The 18,873-nt window shown below is 46.8% G+C and overlaps 1 protein-coding gene across 4 annotated transcripts in view; it reads left to right on the top strand.

The window, feature by feature from the left end:
- ASPSCR1 (ASPSCR1 tether for SLC2A4, UBX domain containing) overlaps positions 1–18,873 on the top strand; it is an 87,806-nt gene that overhangs the window by 26,697 nt on the left and 42,236 nt on the right. For all 4 annotated transcript variants that reach the window (XR_013347873.1, XM_077833262.1, XM_077833263.1 and 1 more), the window contains 4 exons: positions 6,708–6,765; positions 7,592–7,665; positions 8,381–8,819; positions 16,824–16,963. Coding sequence is in view for 3 of the 4 variants with exons in the window: in XM_077833262.1 (XP_077689388.1) it covers positions 6,708–6,765; positions 7,592–7,665; positions 8,381–8,819; positions 16,824–16,963 (711 nt within the window). In the remaining variant the exon portion in view is untranslated. The remainder of the gene's footprint in view (positions 1–6,707; positions 6,766–7,591; positions 7,666–8,380; positions 8,820–16,823; positions 16,964–18,873) is intronic.

Here is an 18,873-nt window from a genome sequence, read left to right as displayed (position 1 = left end):
CCGTAAGTCTGTGTTGAACCCTTGGCAGCCCCATTTTGGATCATTTATTGGCTCTTGGTGATGGATAAGGAGGGATTTGGCAGAAGAGCCATCACCTTTCATAATCTGAGGGCTGAGAACAGAAAGTTTACAGCCCTAGCTCTTGCACTGAAATACTAAAGGGATTGACTGTAACCTGCCCCATGTCGAAGCCTTGCTGGGACGATCCAGAGAGCTGAAGTGCTTTTCTGCTAACTCTACTGATTTTGCGATGAATCCAAATACTACTTCAAATCCAAATACTGAACTCTTAAAATTTAGTTATTTTACTATTAATGCCTATTAACACAACTGAATTTTCCTCAAAACTGAAATGGTCTCTCTCCAGTGTTAAGCTATGATCTGGTCAGTTCTGTGCAGAGGGAGAGATCCTGGAAATTCAGTCCCCATGCACCAGCAAGATGTTCACATCTTACTCTAGGAGCCCTATGCACTCACCCATCAATTACTGTCCAGCCTCCAATCTCCCTTTTCCTGGCATGGTTATCTGGAAGGAGGTGGCATCCAAGCTCCAGAAGCATATGTCCTCTGCTGTCACCCCACACCCCTGACACTGATTTCAGACCAGGCTGCAGGACAGAAAGTCTTGCTGTTGCTGATGGATGGCTTCCCTCTGGTTCTGGATGAGAAACAAACCTTTGTGCTGAAACTGCTGGATCTCTGTGGCCTTCAACACTGTTGGTCATTCCATGCCTGGAAGAGATCTGCGGTTACATGAAGAATAGTTGGCACAAGCTCTGCTCAGGAAAGAGAAGAGTGATTCTAGTAGGGATGGGGAGGCACATGGTATTTGGAAGTTCCTTAGATTTCACCTGTGATCAACAGAATCAGCTCACATGTTGAAAGAAGTGTGTCACTGTGGGGTTGTGCTGGACTTTCCTCCTAGATGCACAGATTGCTACAGTGCTAAAGAATTATTTCGTTCATCTGTGCCTGATCAGGAAACGGTGCCTCCTCCTCTAGCCTGAGAGCTTTCCTTTGGGGCTTAGGTTGTCTTCACCTCCAGGTGAGGTTACTGCAAATCACTGTTTGGGGCTGTACCCAGCATGCAGCAGGAGCTTTCTAAACTACAAAGGCTGATTTTGAGCATGTCACACGTGTGCTACATGTACTTCACTGTCATTTGAGAGCAGAATTAAAGGGTCCGAGTCTCAAAATCAAAGCCTTTAACAGACTATGACACAGCTACCTCAGAGTCTGTCTTACCCTTCATGTATCTCCAAGGCAGCGGTGTGTCACAGGAACACAGTAGCTAGAGAGAGTTACATTTAAACTACTTGCTTCTGGGGCCAGAGCATTCTCAGTAATGGAACTCTAGCTACAAAACTCCTTGCCAGGAAGGGTTAGAATGAATTCAACTCAAATGGTTGGGATCAACCTGTGAATTTGGTCTTACTGCCCATGGCAGCAAGATGGAATTTGATGGCTTGCATCTGGTGCCATGCAGCAGCCTCTCTTCAGAACCTGTTAGATAGGAACATTTTCCTGCCTTTGGCAGCTCCTTGTTTTATTTTAGTCGATTTTGACTAATTTTCTTCAGTTTAGTGCATCAGTGCCTTAGTGCTAAATGGCTGAGTTCAAACCCTTGTGCTTCAAGTTCTGCGTATATTCAGTGGTCTTAGTCTCAATGGATGAATATAAATGTTGCCTTTTTTTGTTTGGGTGTGGGCTGTATTCTGGACCATTGTTCAGGGTGCTGGTCCTTCTCCCACAGAACCTGCCACTTCAGAGATACTCTGTTAAAACTCTTTCTGTTGGAGCAAGAGGTGTATTGGATTCAGGACAGCCCACTGATTCAAAAAAGGAACATTCTCTCAGAAATCCAGTTCCTTCAGCGGCCCAGTAAGTAGGAATTCTACCCCAAAGCTCGTTTCGCTACTCCTGAGGAGAAAACTTCTACTCCTTTGACATGCTGTCTTCAGTCCCTCATATCAAGCTGTATGCGAGTTGAGACCTGAGCACTGAAGACTGGTACCACCTCAAGGCAGGGCAGGTAGAGGACAGTATCAGGGATGACTCAGAGCACCATGCTTCTTTCCTAGAGCAGGAGGAAAGAATCATGAACCTACTGACTCTTCTAAATCTTGGACCCACAAGCCTTATCACTCAGTGCTGGCCACTGTGGTGGACCCTTTGCTTCCTCCAGCACTGACTGAAGCCAAATCAACCGCAGTACCAAAGGGTGGAACCAGCAACAGTTCCCTCTTGGCTACAGTACTGATATCCATGGTACTGGACCTGGTGATAATGCCAGAGTCTAATGATGCCACGTTATTATTGATTACTAGCTACAGATTTAGAGTTCCAGACATTGCCTTTGGTACCATTGCTACAGGTACTGGTTTCCCCAGTAATGAGAAATCCTAAGAAGCCCCTAGCACCAGTACCTTCCCCTCTTACCAAGGGGAGGACAGCAGCACATCCAGAGCAAATATATTTCTTTTTCTTTTTCCTCAGAGTCAAGCTGTTTCGCTTTTCAGGTCATCCAACAACTTTTCCCTTGTGATTACCTTGATTAAAAAAAAAAACACCTACAGCCCCCTATGGTCACCAGGGATTCAGTATAGGAGGCACTTGTCCTCAGGGATTCCTAGAGAACTCCAAATTACGATTGAAGATCTTTACTTTGAAGGACCGGATCTTGTCAGTTCCCATATGGATTAGTCATTACACACCCACAAGAGAGCCCCTCTTCTTTTACCAGCATCCACCTTGCATTAGCTCCCAAACAGCAGGTTTGATGCTCCTATTGAAAGCTGTATACCAGTTCCGCCACAACTTGCCTTTCTCTTTTTGCCATTTTTAGTTGACACCTTTCCTATTTTTCTCAGGCACAAACTGGGATTATTTCAGAGCATTTGTTACTGGAGATTATTGCCAAAGACCACTCCATAGAATTCCAGTTCTTGCCTCCTGTCTCTTGTCCCTCTTAGGGACCTATCTCGGGGAGACAATTGAGGGAAGAAGTGGGTTCTTTATTTCAAGTAGGAGCCAGAGAAGCACCATCTCGAGTTCAGAGAGAAGGGTTTCTATTTCAGCTACTTCCTTGCTCCCAAAAGAAAAGGGGGAATGTGCCCTATCCTGGATCTGAGGCAACAAAACACATTCATTGACTCAGATTCAGAATTGTGATACTAGCCTCCATCATCTTTCTGTAGAGGTCTTTCCCCCATCCCGTCATACGCTGGTCGTAATAAACATCAGCCAGGCTGTTGCCACAGTGATACTTACAGCTCTTTATTGGGCCAAACATTACTGGCTCACAGACCTCTGCAAATCTCTCGCCTCAATCTTCCATACTTATGTTCCTAGAATCAGGGAAAAATTTTGCACCCAGACCCCATGTCTCTTCACGTGACTGCTTGAAAGTTAGCTGGCTGAGCATAACAGAGGGAGACTATTCCACAGAAGTCCAAGGATTATTGATATTGAGCAGGAGCCCTCTTCCACTTTGATCTGTAGACTGATCTTGCAGAGATTTTTTCCATCTGGGCTTCACAACAAAGTCCTAACCCATTCTAGATTACATACTCCATTTTAAGCTATCGGGCTTCACTGTCAGCTCTGTCAGGGTCCAGTTAGATGCCGTTTCAACTTGCCACCTTCCTGTTCAAACTCAGTGTTCTCGTCCCATTGTTATAAAAGGGCTGGTTTATGCCTATCTTCCCCCCACCCCCATTCAGGAACCTCCCACGTCTTGGGATCTTAATATAGTTCTGGTGGGCCTTCTGGCACTCTCCTTCAAATCTTTAACTAAGTGCTTTCTTCACCATTTCACCCTGAAAACAGACTTTCTGGTAGCTATCACATCAGCCAGAAGGGCTGGTGAGATCCAAGTATTAATGGCATGTCCTCCATACACAGTAGTCCATCCACAGGGATAAAGTAATGCTGAGACCCCATCCTAAAGTCCTCATTAAGGTGATGTCGGATTGTCATTTAAACCCAAAGTATCAGTTTCTCAGTTTTCCTCTCCAAACTCCACTTGAACCTAGGGAAGGCAAACTGCATACTATAAATTTTCCCAGTGCCCTGCTATATTACTTGAATAAAACAAAGCCACTTGATAATCCTCCTCTTTATTTGTGGCATTGGGGAAAAACTGTGCAGGGCCAACTAGTCTCTCCTCTGAGATTATCCTCTTGGATTACCCAATGCATTACAGTATTACATTAGTTAGCTAGTCTACCCCTTCATCAGGAATTGAATCACACTCAACTATTGCTCAGGCAATCACTGTAGTTTGCCTAAGAGACATTCCTATACCAGAAATCTGCAGAGCAGATATAGCTTATTTTGTTCACTGAACTAGTATAAACAATATTTGCAATCATGCTTTTTCCAGTATAAGATGTGTCTGCATTGGGAAGGTTTGACGTCATAGGTATGCCAGCAGACCTTTTCAAATGGAGATTTGGCAGCAGTAACTAGTTCTTAGAGATGTTTTATCCATGTTGATCCCATGACTCCCCCTCCATCCCAGCTCCTTCGGAGTGTCTCTCTGCTGGGATTCTGAATTAGTGAGGGAACTGAGAACTGGTTGGGGCTGCTCTGCCCTGCATGCTGTCAGGCTGAGGTGGAGCACAAGGACATGCAGGGCATGGCCCCCATAGACACTGCTGATCAAAAGATTCTGACCTTGAGCACAGGAGACACATGCACGCTACCAGTACCTGGACAAACTTCTCAGAGAACCAGAGTTGCTGCAAGGTAAATAACTGTTTTTGTGCTGATGACTATCAAATATACAAACCTTTTACCGGACCCCTTTTACTGCCTCCTTCTTGGCAGTCTTCTTTCCCTGTCTTGAAGTACATTTGAGATTAAATCGCCCTTTCAGATCTAAATGTCTGAGGCCATGTCTACACTACAGGGACTGTTGAGGCATAGTTATAGCACTGAAGCTATGCTGGCGTAACTGTAGTGTGGATGCAGCCTACAGTGGTGGAAGGGGTTTTTCTGTCACTGTAGGAACACCACTTCCCCGAGTGACGGTAGCTAGGTCAATGAAATCATTTTGCCATCAATCTAGCTGCGTCTACACTGGGGGTTAGGTGAGCATAGCTACAGTGCTTAGTGGGGTGGATTCTTCACCTCCCTGAGTGATGTAGTTATGTTGACCTACATGTTAAGTGTAGACCAGGCCTGAGAAAAGTGCTTCTCTTTGGGGAAAGGGGAGAAACAGCACGTTCTCTGGCTGCTTCTCTGCTGTCCAAAACTTGTGCTTCTTCCTTGACTCTGAAGTCCCTATTTCCCTCATCTCCTCTGCCTGCAAACTGCCTGTGACCAGCTCTGCAACATTGTTGGTATGTGCCCTGCCTCACTGAAGTTCTTAGCCATGTCTTCATCTCACACCTTGGCTATTGCAGCTGCCTTCTCTATGGCTTCCTCAAGTCCTTGCTCTCCAGAATGTATGAAATAATGCTGTTGTCCATGTTGTATGTCTGGTACCAAGACACAACTGCATCACTCTCCTCCTTAGATTATTTATTATTTGTGTCTCCTTTCTGCTAGATCAGGGGTGGGCTAACTTTTTGGCCTGAGGGCCACATCGGGGTTGTGAAACTGTATGGCGAGCCGGGTAGGGAAGGCTGTGCCTCCCCAAACAGCCTGGCCCACCCCCTCCCACGTCCTGCCCCCTGTCAGAGCCACCGCCCCCATCCCTGACCACCCCTTGGGACCCCACCCCCTATCCAACCCCCCCTGTTCCCTGTCCCCTGACTGCCCTGACCCCTCTCCATTCTCCCGCCCCCTGACAGGCCCCCTGGGACTCCAATGCCTATCCAACCCTCCCGTTCCCCATCCCCTGACCGCCCCCCCAGAACCTCTGCCCCATCCAACCTCCCCCTGTTCCCTGTCCCCTGACTGCCCTGCCCCTTATCCACACCTCCACCCCTAACTACCCCCCAGGATCCCAACCCCTATCCAACTCCCCCTGCACCCTGTCCCCTGACTGTCCCCTGGGACCCCCTGCCCCTTATCCAGCCCCCCCGCTCCCTTACCATGCTGCGCAGAGCAGCAGGAGCATGCAACCCTGCTGCCCGTGCTGCCCAGCAGGAGCGGTGGGCCGGAGCACTGGCAGCGTGGCTGCGGGGGAGGGGGAACAGCAGGGGAGGGGCGGGGGGGGGTATCCTCCCCAGCCGGGAGCTCAGGGGCCGGGCAGGACGGTTGCATGGGCCGGGTGTGGCCCGGGTGCTGTAGTTTGCCCACCTCTGTGCTAGATGCTTACATACATAGTAAGAAACAGTCCCTGCTCCAAAGAGAATACAACCTAAATTGTAATAGATACCCTAAGCTAAACAAAGCGTTGTGAAAAATTGTTGCCAGTTTTAGAGATGGGGAACTGGTGGATGGGGAGATTGACTTGCCCAAAGTTACAAAGAAAATCAACTTTTCTGATTTCTTTCTTTATCTCAAAATCTGGCTGAGGAATTAGCTTTTCTTTGTTTGTTTTTTTAAAACCCTCCATTGGTCTGCGTTTGACGGAATAGTGGACATGTTGGGCCAAATTCTGCTGTTATTGACCTTGCGGAGTTATTCTGGATTTACACTGCTGTACGTAGAGTAGAATGTGGCCCCCTGATCTTACCTAGTGCTGTTCCACTCCAAGGGTTTCAGAGAGGTTGAGTTGTACGGACAGCTGCACTTCCTTTTCCTTTTCCTTGCAGGGAGTGTGTGGAGCAGCATGGTGAATTCTCTCCAGTCTGTATTTACATGCGAGATGAGGTAAGTCAGAAAACTCTTCTCAGCTGTCTCCCTTCCTCTGTTTCTGAAAATAAGGAAGACCCAGCACTGCTTTCCAGCCTGGAAAATGTTCCCTCTCCCAGCTTTCTTGAGGGAAAGTGGAAGAGCTTTGGTCTTTTCAAAGCCTGGGGGGGTGTGTGTGTGTGTGTGTGTATGGGAAAAAAAGCCCCTTTGGAACATAATCTGGAGCTATTCAGGCCTCTGAGCCCATAAAATGCTCTCAATGACCTGTTTGTGGGTGTTTTTTAACTTTTCTTAAAGTTCAAGAGTCACAACAGTGGTTTCACTTCAGTAAATATTTTCTTTTCTCCATGTTTTGATCTCTCGAGCATTAATATTTTTGTTTAATATTTTGTGAGAGTATTTTGGAGTCTGCCTTCCCCAGCTGTCCCCTTCATCTCCTTCTGAACTCTATGGATAGATCCTCCTTATTCTGGGAGTGGGTCAGGGAGGGGAGGGACATGAATGGAATCTGATTTCAGAGCCTAGAGGCGTTGCCTTTAAACCAACCTCTGGGGTGGGACTGGCCCTGAAAAGAACTCCTCAGATATGGCCATGTATGTCTAGTTAACTTTGCAGCTAGAATGGTTAAGAATACTACAAAGCATTTGAGTAAGTTTGGTAAGAACTGTGAAGGTGGGTGTTATGGTGGGAAGCTTTGATGCCACCTGCAGAAGGGGTGCCTGTGAGCTGGCCACTAGATGGCACAGTGCTGACCTTGCTATGCATTTGTTTCTGGGCAAAGTCTCCTTGGCTGCCTCCTCTGGTAAGTACATGCCCTAAATCTCTGCCTCTGTTCTTGTTGCAGATAGCAGGGAGAGCTTCCCTGGAGAGGACAACGCTGAAATCACTTGGTCTGACTGGAGGCAACGCCATCATCAGGTTGGGAGGAGCAAAGTGCATTTCCTGTTTGGGAACTTTCCTCCTCTTCTCTCATAATTTTTCACTCTAGTGGTAAATTTGTTTTGTTTCAAGTACCAAAAAATGCATGAAAAAAAAAAGTTCAAAGAGATGAACATCGTGGCACTCAGTAATTATTGTATTTGCCTGTTTATCTGAAACTGCTGCCCAGATGTGCTTCCCACAGCTGCAGATCCTGGCACTGACCAGATGTGCAGATTAAAGGGGCTTTTGCAGATTTGTTTTTTCTCTTGAGTGAAACAAACAATTCAAAGCTCAAGTCCCTCTGACTAAGGAAAGGCCAAAACCTGCTACCACATCTTCCCTACTTTAGATTTCAGGCATATTAAACTCACAGGGCCTGCCATGCCTCTTGCTGGCTAGAATGTGGGAGGTCTCATTCTGTGTCTACTAGCCAATCCACCTGCTCAATTTACTGGTGGCTGTACAGATGATAGTTGCTGTTTCCTGGAGGGGGGATTTTCTCCCAGGGAATGCGTCGGTCTCAGGTTCTTTAGAACTGACTTCAAAGTAACGAAAACTTATTTTCTGTGGGTTTCCTATGGAGGCACCTTGTGGGGGTTTGGGCTTTTGTGACCAGCAGTCTCCTCTGTGTCCAGGGCATTTTGGGAGGGGAGGACAGTTCTTCCAGTCAATGATTTTGCTTTTACTTCTTTCTGTGGTGTCTCCTTTTAAGGGTTGTCATGAAGAAATGTGGCTCCTCTGGCCAGGAGGAGGCTCTGGACACAGCGGCCCCATTTAGCAAGCTGCCAGTGAGCCCGGTCTTTACTGAAGGAGCAGTGGATATGCCATTACCTCACACAAGCATGCTTTCAAAGGACTTGGACCCCAGAGATGTGGCCTTCTCTTTAAACAACTGCGCAGATAAGCAGGACTTGATTAAAAAATCCCAGGCCAGCTTGGGGGAGTTGTGGCCTCCCTCAGATCCTGCGCCTGCCCCATTTGTCCCTTTCTTTGGAGATGGACAGCGTCTGGGGGGGACCGCTGTAGCTGCAGACTTTCCAGTGTCAGATGTGCTGTCTTCAAAGCTGCCAACATCTCTCTCTAGTCCTGGAGGCCCTTCTAAGCCAAAGAAGTCTAAGACCAGCCAAGAACAGCTAAAGGAGCAAGAGCAGGTAAGGGGAGCTTTGCTTTCTTTAGGTATCTGGGGTAGAGGGGCTTTTCTCTCATCCTGCCTTGCCTGAGATTAGGCTTCTAACAAGAAAAAGAAAACTGTCAGTTTTTAGTATTTTCTGTCCTGTAATCCTAGGACTTGAGCCACTGGGCTTGTGGCTTCTGACATTGAGGACATTGTGTTGCTGGGGAGTTGTTGCCTTTTGGACTGCTTGACTGATGTTCCAGAGATAGATGAGTGGTGGGGATTTAGGAACTTGCCCTCTGTGCAATGGACAGAGGAGTTGGACTGGGTTTCGAAATGTGTTGTCTCCTTTACAAATGGAGTCAGCAAGGCTGAGTTAGAAGCATTAAAAAAAGGGACTGGTTGCTATAGTGCCAGTCATGCCAAGTGCATGACAAACGCTCTCTGCAGCGCTAAGCGCAGTAGCCAGAATCCGTGCTTGCTTCCAGGAATGGGGCACTGAGCTCTTTCCCACTATTACTCACTGTGTAGTTTTGCCAAAGGAAAGATAGGATTTAACTGGCCAGACTTGTACTTTTCCCCCCAGATATGCTTGTAACTTGTGGAGGCTCCGTTACCTTCTGCATGATTAGAAATATACACCTGTGGGTAGTGTCCAGGGAGAATGGATGGCCTTTTCAAATCTTTCGCAGCCTGACCCAGTGCCTCTCTGTGTGGACACCAATCTTTTGTGAGTGGACCTAGATCCTGGGTTGCATGTACTTCTAACCCGAATGGGTCTGAGTAGAGTCTAGTCGCTGTTTTAGTTCCGGGAGTCTAGGGAGGACTCCCCTGGATCAAACCATTTGTCTGAGCTTTCCCTAGGATGTGAAACTCTCCAATCCAGCTGCCCTAGTCCTCAAAACCAGTGCCTTGTACCATCTTGTACCCTGCAAGCTGCTTAGTTGCTTACATATGCTCCCCCAGATTTCCACTTAGCAGATGGGACTCTGGCTTCTGGTTTAACACCTTCGGGGATAACGTGTCAAGAAAGCAAGGAACACAGGCTTAGCAAAGAAATTTCTTAACCACAGTCACTTTACTCTTAAAAAGAACTAGAGAGTTACAGATATTTGAAAAATAACAAGTCTTGAGATGGCTCCTCCCAAGTCTGATCTCACCCCTTCTGTGAGTTCGAGGCTTCTCAGTGTTTCAGGCAAGCGAAAGTTCTTTCTGCCTTCTCTTTCCACCCACTCCTGCTTGTAAGTCGCAGTGTTTAGCCCCCTGCTCAGAAAAGCATTCTCTTTCCTCCCCACCCCCAATACAGTCTCTTTCCCTTTAGCCATGTGCCCATATTGACAAACAAATTGCATATCTACTGGCCATGCAGATGCCCCTGTGTAGAAAATCCATTGATTCATGGGCCAGCAGTTGAGAGACCAAAGCTGACTGCTTCTCAGTGATGATCCTTCAATGAGGTGTCTGACATTTTGGGGTGCAATCTACATAAATGAGGGGGCTGTCACCACTGCCCTGCAAACTTGGGTGCCTTACAATGCTTTGCTGTTGTAGCTTCCAACTTAGGTCACTCACAGTCAGCCTGCAGGTCACACCAAGAGTGTCTTTGTAAAGCCATAGCACTTGTCCAGCAACTCTGAAGCCAGCAGCCACCTTCTGGCTTCCAGCAACCTTGGTTACTACATTCAGGGTGACTCCAACACACTTCTGATCTCAGATTTCCCCCCAAAACATGTGTTCTGCACTATCCAGCTCTCTCCTGGACAGTCCAGATAGATGAGATCATCCATTGCACCTCTAAGGGGATTGAGGTACAGCAGCTTGCCTCCTCAAATGGAGTTACCCACACAGTTCACAGCACTGGATTAGTTTTGATAAAAGAATAAAACAAGCTCGTTTCATTACAAAGAGAGAGGTTTTAAGTGGGTAGAAGTATTAAGGCATTAGAGTCAGAAATGGTGACAAGAAAAACAAAGATAAAACGCTTCCTAATACTAAACGTAACAAACTAAACTTGATTCAAGGTGAAATTCTTACCACAGGTTTTCAGTAGCATTGCTGACCAAGTTTCAGGTCAGGATCTCCTCCCAAGGTCCAACGGCTGTTTCTTTTGTCTTCGTAGGTGAAAAGAGAGAGATGGACAGGGAGAGAGAAAGTGGGGTGTTTTTGGCCCTCACTTTTATAGTTCAGTCACCCTTTGAAATGCATGTTCCTGAGTGTGACCCCTAGATACAGTTCTTTCCAGCTGAGAGCAAGGAAACATGGAGTCGGGTGGAAGAAGGAGGCTTCTTGCTGTTTTTTTCCTCACCCGTGTATGCTGAAATTCAGATTCTTTATTTTTTTCTTCACCCCCTTGCTGTCTGAGGACTTTGTTTACCACTTACATGCAAACTGAAGTAAACACACTCCCTTTGTTTAAGACAGGCCTGGTTGACCAGTTATATCTAATAAGGGCTACATGAGTTTGAACATGTGCCTTTAACATCACCATGGGGGGATTTCATAACTTGACACATAAGGTTGCTACATACATTTCACCATGATATTATTGACCAGCAAGTTATTAGTTTTCAAATGATATCTTACAAGGCATATTTTGTACAAAAATTATTATAAAGTGTGTAGGGTGTGACTAGAGGAGCATATTCCATCAGTGTCAAAAACCTTTCCTGGGGAGGGAGGCTAGCTGGAATGCAATTCAATAAGCTTACCTTGGGCAAAGTTAAATGTGTTCAGCACATAATACAAAATGGAGGTCCTAACAGAAAATGGAGATTACAAGACAAAATGGAGTTCACAATTTGATTAAAAACTTCTCCTGCTGTCACTGGGTCCACTCTCCAGAAGCTGGGGATGATAGTCTCTTGGGTTACTTCCCAAACACAGGGGCTGACTTTTTTTTAACCCTACACAGAATCCCCTTCTCTGTTCTTTCCTTTTGAATGCTTCCTGCTATGGCATCCTTGAGGTTTGAGTTTTACGTTTTGGCCTCAGCCCTGAGCCAGTCAAGAAATTAAACAAATAAAATCTTAGAAGTAGCAAGAAAAATGTCTGGTGAGGTTCAGAGAGAGCCTGGCTTCATGGGAGCTCAACAGGGTGGAGCTTGTGTGCATGATCTCCCCCTTTGCAGGTTTCTCTGTGGCTACTCCCCATTCTTGAGAGGGTTTCACTGCCTAGAAACAGAAGCCAGACCCTGGAAGGATTCCTGAGCCGCAAATCATGTAGCAGTCAGGTTCTTTTCCAGTTAAATTATGAATATTCATGTATGCTCCAGACTGGCTGGTCCCTTCTAATCCTCGGAATTGAACTCCTGAGAGAGAGGGGTTTGAGCCTGAAGAGCTGGACAGTGTGCTGCCTGCCCAGGCTGAGCTTGTCTCCCTCTGGCTGCTGTTCCTCCTGTATGGGAGTCCGGAGTGGGGAGCGGACTCTCCCATTCCTCCGTAGGGAAATGGCTGAAGAATCAGAAGGGCTGGTGTCATCCTTCACCAGCTCCGTTCTCTCTCTCCACCTCCATGTGCTGATGTGTGAGGCCAAACCTAGCTCCCCTTTCATGTCTTGCCTGTAGCTATATGGGATGCTGCTCTGCAGCCTGGTGTTCAGACAGGCATGGAGAGCTGAGTGGGACTCTGATCTCACACAGCGGAGGACTCTAGTTGCTCCTACCTCCCCAAGTCTTCTCTCCACCAGAACTGTAGTGCTGTTCTACCCAGTTAGAGTTGCTTCTAGAGCCAGCCTCCCACTCCCAGTTTGTGAGAGCTGCCTCAGGAGCAGGTTCTGCTGGAGGTTTCTGCCCTCATGGTCAACAGAATGTGACTTTGACTGATGCTTTCGTGCTCTTTGATCTTGGGTGCCTTTGCTGCTGATTGATTAAGCTGAGCTTCCGCCTCCCCTCCTGGCCTTCTCTGCCCTCCTCACTCCCAGCAGCAACACAGAGTGTAGAGCTGGCCACATGGCATCTGCTTTTTGTCCCTTTTCAGACCTGAGGAAAAAACCCAAAACAAAACAATTTTTTTTTTTAAACATCAAAGGTCCATTTTAGTAAAAGAATCTTCCCATTAATGCTGTGCCTGTGTGTGGCTTTTGGATTGAAAGGGAGAGACTGGATAAAATCTGTGCGGGCGTCTCTTCATTTCTGGGCTAAGGATGGTTTACAGACCAGCCGCATGCTGGCTTTGATGTCAAAACATTAATTATTAGAAGGTAGCTTTACTCCAAGTTCCACTGGAGATCAGAGCTCACTGCAGTGGGGAGAGGAGCTGGGTCTGCCTACCACTTCGCTTTGAAGTCAGAGGGAGCTTTTAAAGCCTCCCTCCACTGCTCCCTTTTTTAGAGACAAAGTGATGACCTCAGATAGGCATTTTTGCTGACATTGGGTGTCTCGTGTGGGTTGGAGTCATATAGACATTCTGAGGCCTGATGGGTGGCTCCAGCATGTTGATCAGATGTGCCTGAGAACTCAACTTTGGGCAGCAAATATTGGAGACCATGACCAAGAACTGGTGTTGCAGGGTGTATCATCTCCCTGATTTATAATGCTTTTGCTCTAAGCTTCCCAGAAGGAGCTTCTGCCTGAGAAAGGTAAAACGTGCCCTTCCCATTAATTATCTAAGTAGAGATTGGAACTTCCTAGTGTCAGCTAATGATTGTTTCCCTCTGCCATGACTTCCCGTTCAGAGAAATCTGGACCAAACTGTGAGGTGGAGGTGGGGTGAGGACAGCAGGATTGGGCACAGTTGGTGGGATTAGGATGTAGCTGACAGTCTCCTCTGTACGAGCAGCCTTAGCTTGTTGCTCCCTCAGCTTCTTCGTTGCCTATGAGAACACATAGCTGCTTCTGGCTCTCAGAAGCTAAGGGGCATGAATCTGTGGGGAGACTTCATTGATAGCAGGTGTTCTTAGATCACAGGCTTTTGGAACTCGTAAAGAGGGACATGTGTATGCCATTTACTCTGTCCCCTTGTTGGGTGATGCTGCTGACAGGAATGGGGGTTGGAAGGTAGCTTTCAGACTCTGCTTATACTTAAGGTTATTAGTTGCCAATTGAGATAATTTCTGACCCAAACTTGAGATGGGAGCAACTGGACTCGGAAAGGCCCATGGAATGAATATCAATGGGACAAGAAGCAGCAAATGGCAACTGCTGTCCTTTGGGTAAAGCACAGACTGGGTGAAGTGACAGAAACAGATTGGCCCTTCCAGACCATAGATACTGTTTGCGTGGGTGGGTAGAGATGGGAGTGGGAGGGGGCACAGATGTTACCACTGAGCGTAAGCTACCTAGATGAAGTATTATTCAGTAGCAGTCTCTCTTCAGGCTGTATCATCTATTGCAAAATGACCACCTCGGTGGTAGGCCGGTGTGAGCAAGATGTGCTGCTTTCTTCATGTTTCTGTCATCGGAACTGGTAGTGCAAATGTAGGGCCTGAATGGCAGGAGCTCTGCATGTATGTGCTGCTGCCCCACAAATTCATCCACGACAATTCTCTCTAAAGCTTAGAGCTGTTAGCGTCCTATTGGGGTCTGGCTTATAGGTCGAGTGGGTGGGAATTCTTGTTCTGTTTGCATTGTTTTTTTTGCAGACCCCTTGGACAGGCTTGGAATTTCTTATCTCTAGTGTAAGTTGAATATTCTATAGAGAGAAATGTTATGCTAGTTCAGTCACTAACTCAGAGGCTTGTTTCTATACTTGTGCGTTCGGAATTTGTTTCAGATATTCGGCATTCAGTGCTGTTGAAAAGGATTAAAAAGTTCTAGGATGGGAATATTTCATACCACAGCAGGTGCACAGCTTTGTTGCTGGACTAGTGTGTGGCAGGTATTGAGGCAGTGCTGGAGCACATGGGCATGGAGATAAGAGAATTTATCTTTTGGATGATACAGGTTTTGTTGCACAATTTATCTGTAATTCTGACTAGCTGACAGAGAATGACATTGGGGAAGAAGGACCTTGGCCTCCTGCTATCTGAATGGAGATGTCTGGAAACCAGTGCCTGTGTGACTCTTATGGCAGACTGTAGCCCAAAGGAGCTAAACACAAAGCAGGAGAAGCAACTGAGCAGGGGGGACCAGAAAGTAGCTGCCCTCCTCTGAAGTGGAGTATCCCTATGGGGACGTTACACCTATGCTCTATGATATGCATTGGCTGAAGGGTTTAATGTACAAAGCCCTAAATGGTTTTGGCCCTGCCTGTCCCTCTTCTTGTGGGATTCTGCTACCGTCGTGATTAGTCAAGGTGCTTGAGTTAGTAGCCTCAGTTATATTAAATGCGGCACTCCTGGTGAGGTGTTCTCAGTGAGGTCCCTTGGCTCTGGAATTCTCTCCTGGGGATTCCAGAGACCCTTCAGGGCATGTTGCGTGTCCCATATGTTTTCCCCAGGCTTTTCCTGAGTTGGTGGGTACAGAGCTATTTGACAAGGCTGTAGATGTGCTTTGAGTTGATCATTGCAGCAAGATCAAATCTAACTACCTCTGTTTGGGAGGATGGCAAAGTGTCCTGTTCATGTGAAGCCCAGAATGATGCAAGGGAGGTAGCCTCCGCTGCCTGGCTTGAAGGAGACCCAGGGCAGGTCTACAATACTGCTTAAAAAGAAAAGGAGTACTTGTGGCACCTTAGAGACTAACCAATTTATTTATATTCTCTAAGGTGCCACAAGTACTCCTTTTCTTTTTGCAAATACAGACTAACACGGCTGTTACTCTGAAACCTGTCAATACTGCTTAAGTTATTTCACCTCATTCCGGGATGTGAGAAAGACACCGACACCCCACCCTGAGTGCCGCAAGTTAGATTGACCTAAGTGGAGTCTATACTGGTGCTATGTCGGCAGGAGATGCTCTCCCGCTGTCATGGCTTCCGCCTCTCACAGAGGTGGAGTAATTATGCTGATGGGAGAGCGCTCTCCCATTGGCATAGAGCATCTTCACCAGATGCGCTACAGAGGCACAGCTGCATCAGTGCAGCTGTTAACTAACTCTGTAAACAGTTAGCGCTGGAAGATTGATATGCAGGAGTCTCTTTCCAAGAGGGCAGTTTGGCAGCTCAGGAATGCTTCCTGTGCTCGCAGTCCAGGGAATGCTGCAGCTCTGGGCACTCCTCTTCACCAGCCCAGGGAAAGCTGCAATCAGGCTCTTTCACCCTTTAGTTAGAGCTGACTCCACTTGACTTTCTAAAAGTAGCTGAGAGTCCCACCCACGCAACCTCACTCTTTTAATTTCTCAAATTGCCCTTTGGTGCCCACAAACATAGCAAACCTTGCCTTGTAATTTGCGTTGTCTCTGAGAGACTCTTTGTATTCCCAGGGGGCCCCGTACATATGGGTAAGGAGAATGGATGGGAGAGGAGGCCATGCGCAGGGTGTGCTGGAGGTTGGTTGGAGGGTATATGAGTCTGTGTGGGAGAGAAGAGGGCCAAGAGGTTTGCGTAAATAGGAATATCCTAAATCGTGGCGTCTTGGGCCGTGTCAGGCAGGCAACTGGCTGTCAGGGGCTCCTGGTTACAAAACTGCATATTATCCATAAAAGCTCGTGTTCTCCCACTGGCCTGCCTCTCAGCTCTGGAGATTGCAGCACTTTCTCCTTTTCTGTCTCATACAAATTCTCATCTACCTTAGAATGTCTGGGTTCTAAAAGGTTAGAATTGTTCCAAAACTGACTAATCTGATTGGCTGGTGATGATTCAGACATCCAGGTGTTTGTAGCAGAACTGCTGCCAGGTAGCTAGCATGCTTTGCCCCAGGGCAGGGAGAGAAGGCAGCTGTGCTCTACCACTGGGAAGATCTGTGTGTGTGGACAGACACTGGGACAGGAGTAGCTCCCTGGTGCTTATAGCATGGGAGTGGTTAGCTGGAGCTGCAGTACAATATAAGGTCTTTTGTATTATGTAGGTGAAGAGATCCCTTTGGGTAGGTCTTTTCTAGAAGAGAGATGCATCCTGTGAATGGACCTTACTTTGCAAATGCTGAGGTCTGATTCTTTGTGCTATGCTTTGGCGCTAGCTGGGGCATAGCATTCAAGTCTAACCTGTGCTCCCTCTCTGCTCTGCAGCTTTTGGAGCGAGAGCCAGTCGTGTGCCATCCAGACCTGGAGGAGCCACTGTCTGCTGGCCCACAGGATCTTCCTGATGAGTTCTTCGAAGTCACAGTGGATGATGTGAGGAAACGCTTGGCCCAGCTGCAGAGTGAGAGGCAAGTTTTCTTTTCATTAGCAATTGAAGTTCCTCCTTCTCCTCTTGCCATTCTGAATGTGTTGCATTGGTTCTCTATAGATTGTGCTGGCTTCTAGGGAAAAGGTTCTGGTCTGATTGATGGCTTGGGCTCTGTGTACCTGGGAATTCTGGCTCCCCAGTTTTATAAAATACTCTCCTGTCCTTGGTGGTTTGAGAGATCTCAGGCTTTAATCTTGTTGTTAATCACTTGGCCTAAGCAGGGAGTTTGGCACCTGTCCAGGACAGAACATGCTAGGTTCCAGACCTGGGGCATTTGTGATTTTCAGATCAAGAGCTTAGCTACTGAACAACACAACAGAATTGGTCAACAGACTAGAACAGAAGACACTCCAATAATGAGTGCTGGAGGGAGGAATGGGATTGGGGATTCCGGGACTAGACTGGAATTTCGGAGATTTTGTTCTGTTCCTGGTTCAGTCACAGATCTACTCTGTGACCTTGGGCCAGATTCTTTGCTTTTCCCAACTAGGAAGACTCCTTGATCCTAGAGCTGGTTGTGTGCTGGCCTTGGTTTATTTTAGAGTGGCCTAGTGGCTTCTCCATGATATTCTACGTGATAATGGCCCCTTCTCAGCCCCCAACGTACTCCTAATGCCAGTGGCTGCATGGTACATTGTGTGATGTAAGAGGAATCACCAGCATGGGAGATTTGGTTGCCTTCTGGCCCCTTGGCACTGCCAGAGCAGTGTATAAGGGATGGATTGGATCTCTGGATCTGGCCCAGTGTCTCTCTGTGCCTCAGTCTGCCATCTCTTGAAGGAGGATAATTTTTCCCTACCTCACAAGGGTGTTGAGGATTAATTCTTCAATGCATGTGATGTTTTTAGATACTATGGTGTTGAGCATCATAGAAAAACCTAAGGTAAATAAACTGACTGGAAGGCACATGGTGCCCACATTGGGACAGGATTTAAAATTATTTCATGTCTTGTCATACCTGTTAAGTACATTTCAACCAGTTACACCAAAGCTACTGGATTCCCCTTCCCCACCGCAAATAATTGCTGATTTTAAAGATGGATGTGCATTCATATGCCAGGGGCCTAAAACATGAGAGCTGAAACAACATTTCACACTGCCCCAGTGCATATGCTCTGATCTGACATTACAACGATAGCTTGTAACTAAACAAGCATGGAAGTTCCAACTTGTCCATACATTTGTTTGTCATATGTTGACACAGGCCCTGATCCAGCTCCCATTAAAGTCAGTGAAATGACTCCCATAGACTTCAGTGGGAGTTGGATTCAATGGGAGTTGGATTCAGACTGCAGCCAATAAGCAAATCTCTATAATTTTAATGACAGAATTGCCTTCTGTTACCAGCTGGAATAAATCAATCTGAGACATGACACAAGGTGAAAATCAAATCAAACTATAAACGCCAAACTAGGATGTGATGACCCATAGCTCCACACCTGGGGGATACCCAAAGAGAAGGAAGGAATACTGAACTTATTACAGATATAAGGCATTACAGCTCCTGAACAAAAAGAAAAGGAGTACTTGTGGCACCTTAGAGACTAACCAGTTTATTTGAGGATAAGCTTTCGTGAGCTACAGCTCACTTCATCGGATGCATGCAGTGGAAAATACAGTAGGGAGACTTTTATATACACGGAGAACATGAAACAATGGGTGTTACCATACACACTGTAACGAGTGATCACGTAAGGTGAGCTATTACCAGCAGGAGAGCGGGGTGGTGGACACCTTTTGTAGTGATAATCAAGGTGGGTCATTTCCAGCAGTTGACAAGAACGTGTGAGGAACAGAAGCTGGGTGAGCTCCTGAACAGATTCTCTTAAAAGTTGGGGACCTGTAAAGGAAAATTTCTGAACTCTTAATCCTATTTTGTAACAAGTATTC

The sequence above is a fragment of the Eretmochelys imbricata genome, chromosome 14, assembly GCF_965152235.1.
Source record: "Eretmochelys imbricata isolate rEreImb1 chromosome 14, rEreImb1.hap1, whole genome shotgun sequence".
NCBI classification, from domain to species: Eukaryota; Metazoa; Chordata; order Testudines; family Cheloniidae; genus Eretmochelys; species Eretmochelys imbricata.
The sequence above is the reverse complement of the archived record's forward strand: the minus strand, read 5'-3'. Positions and strand labels throughout refer to the sequence as shown.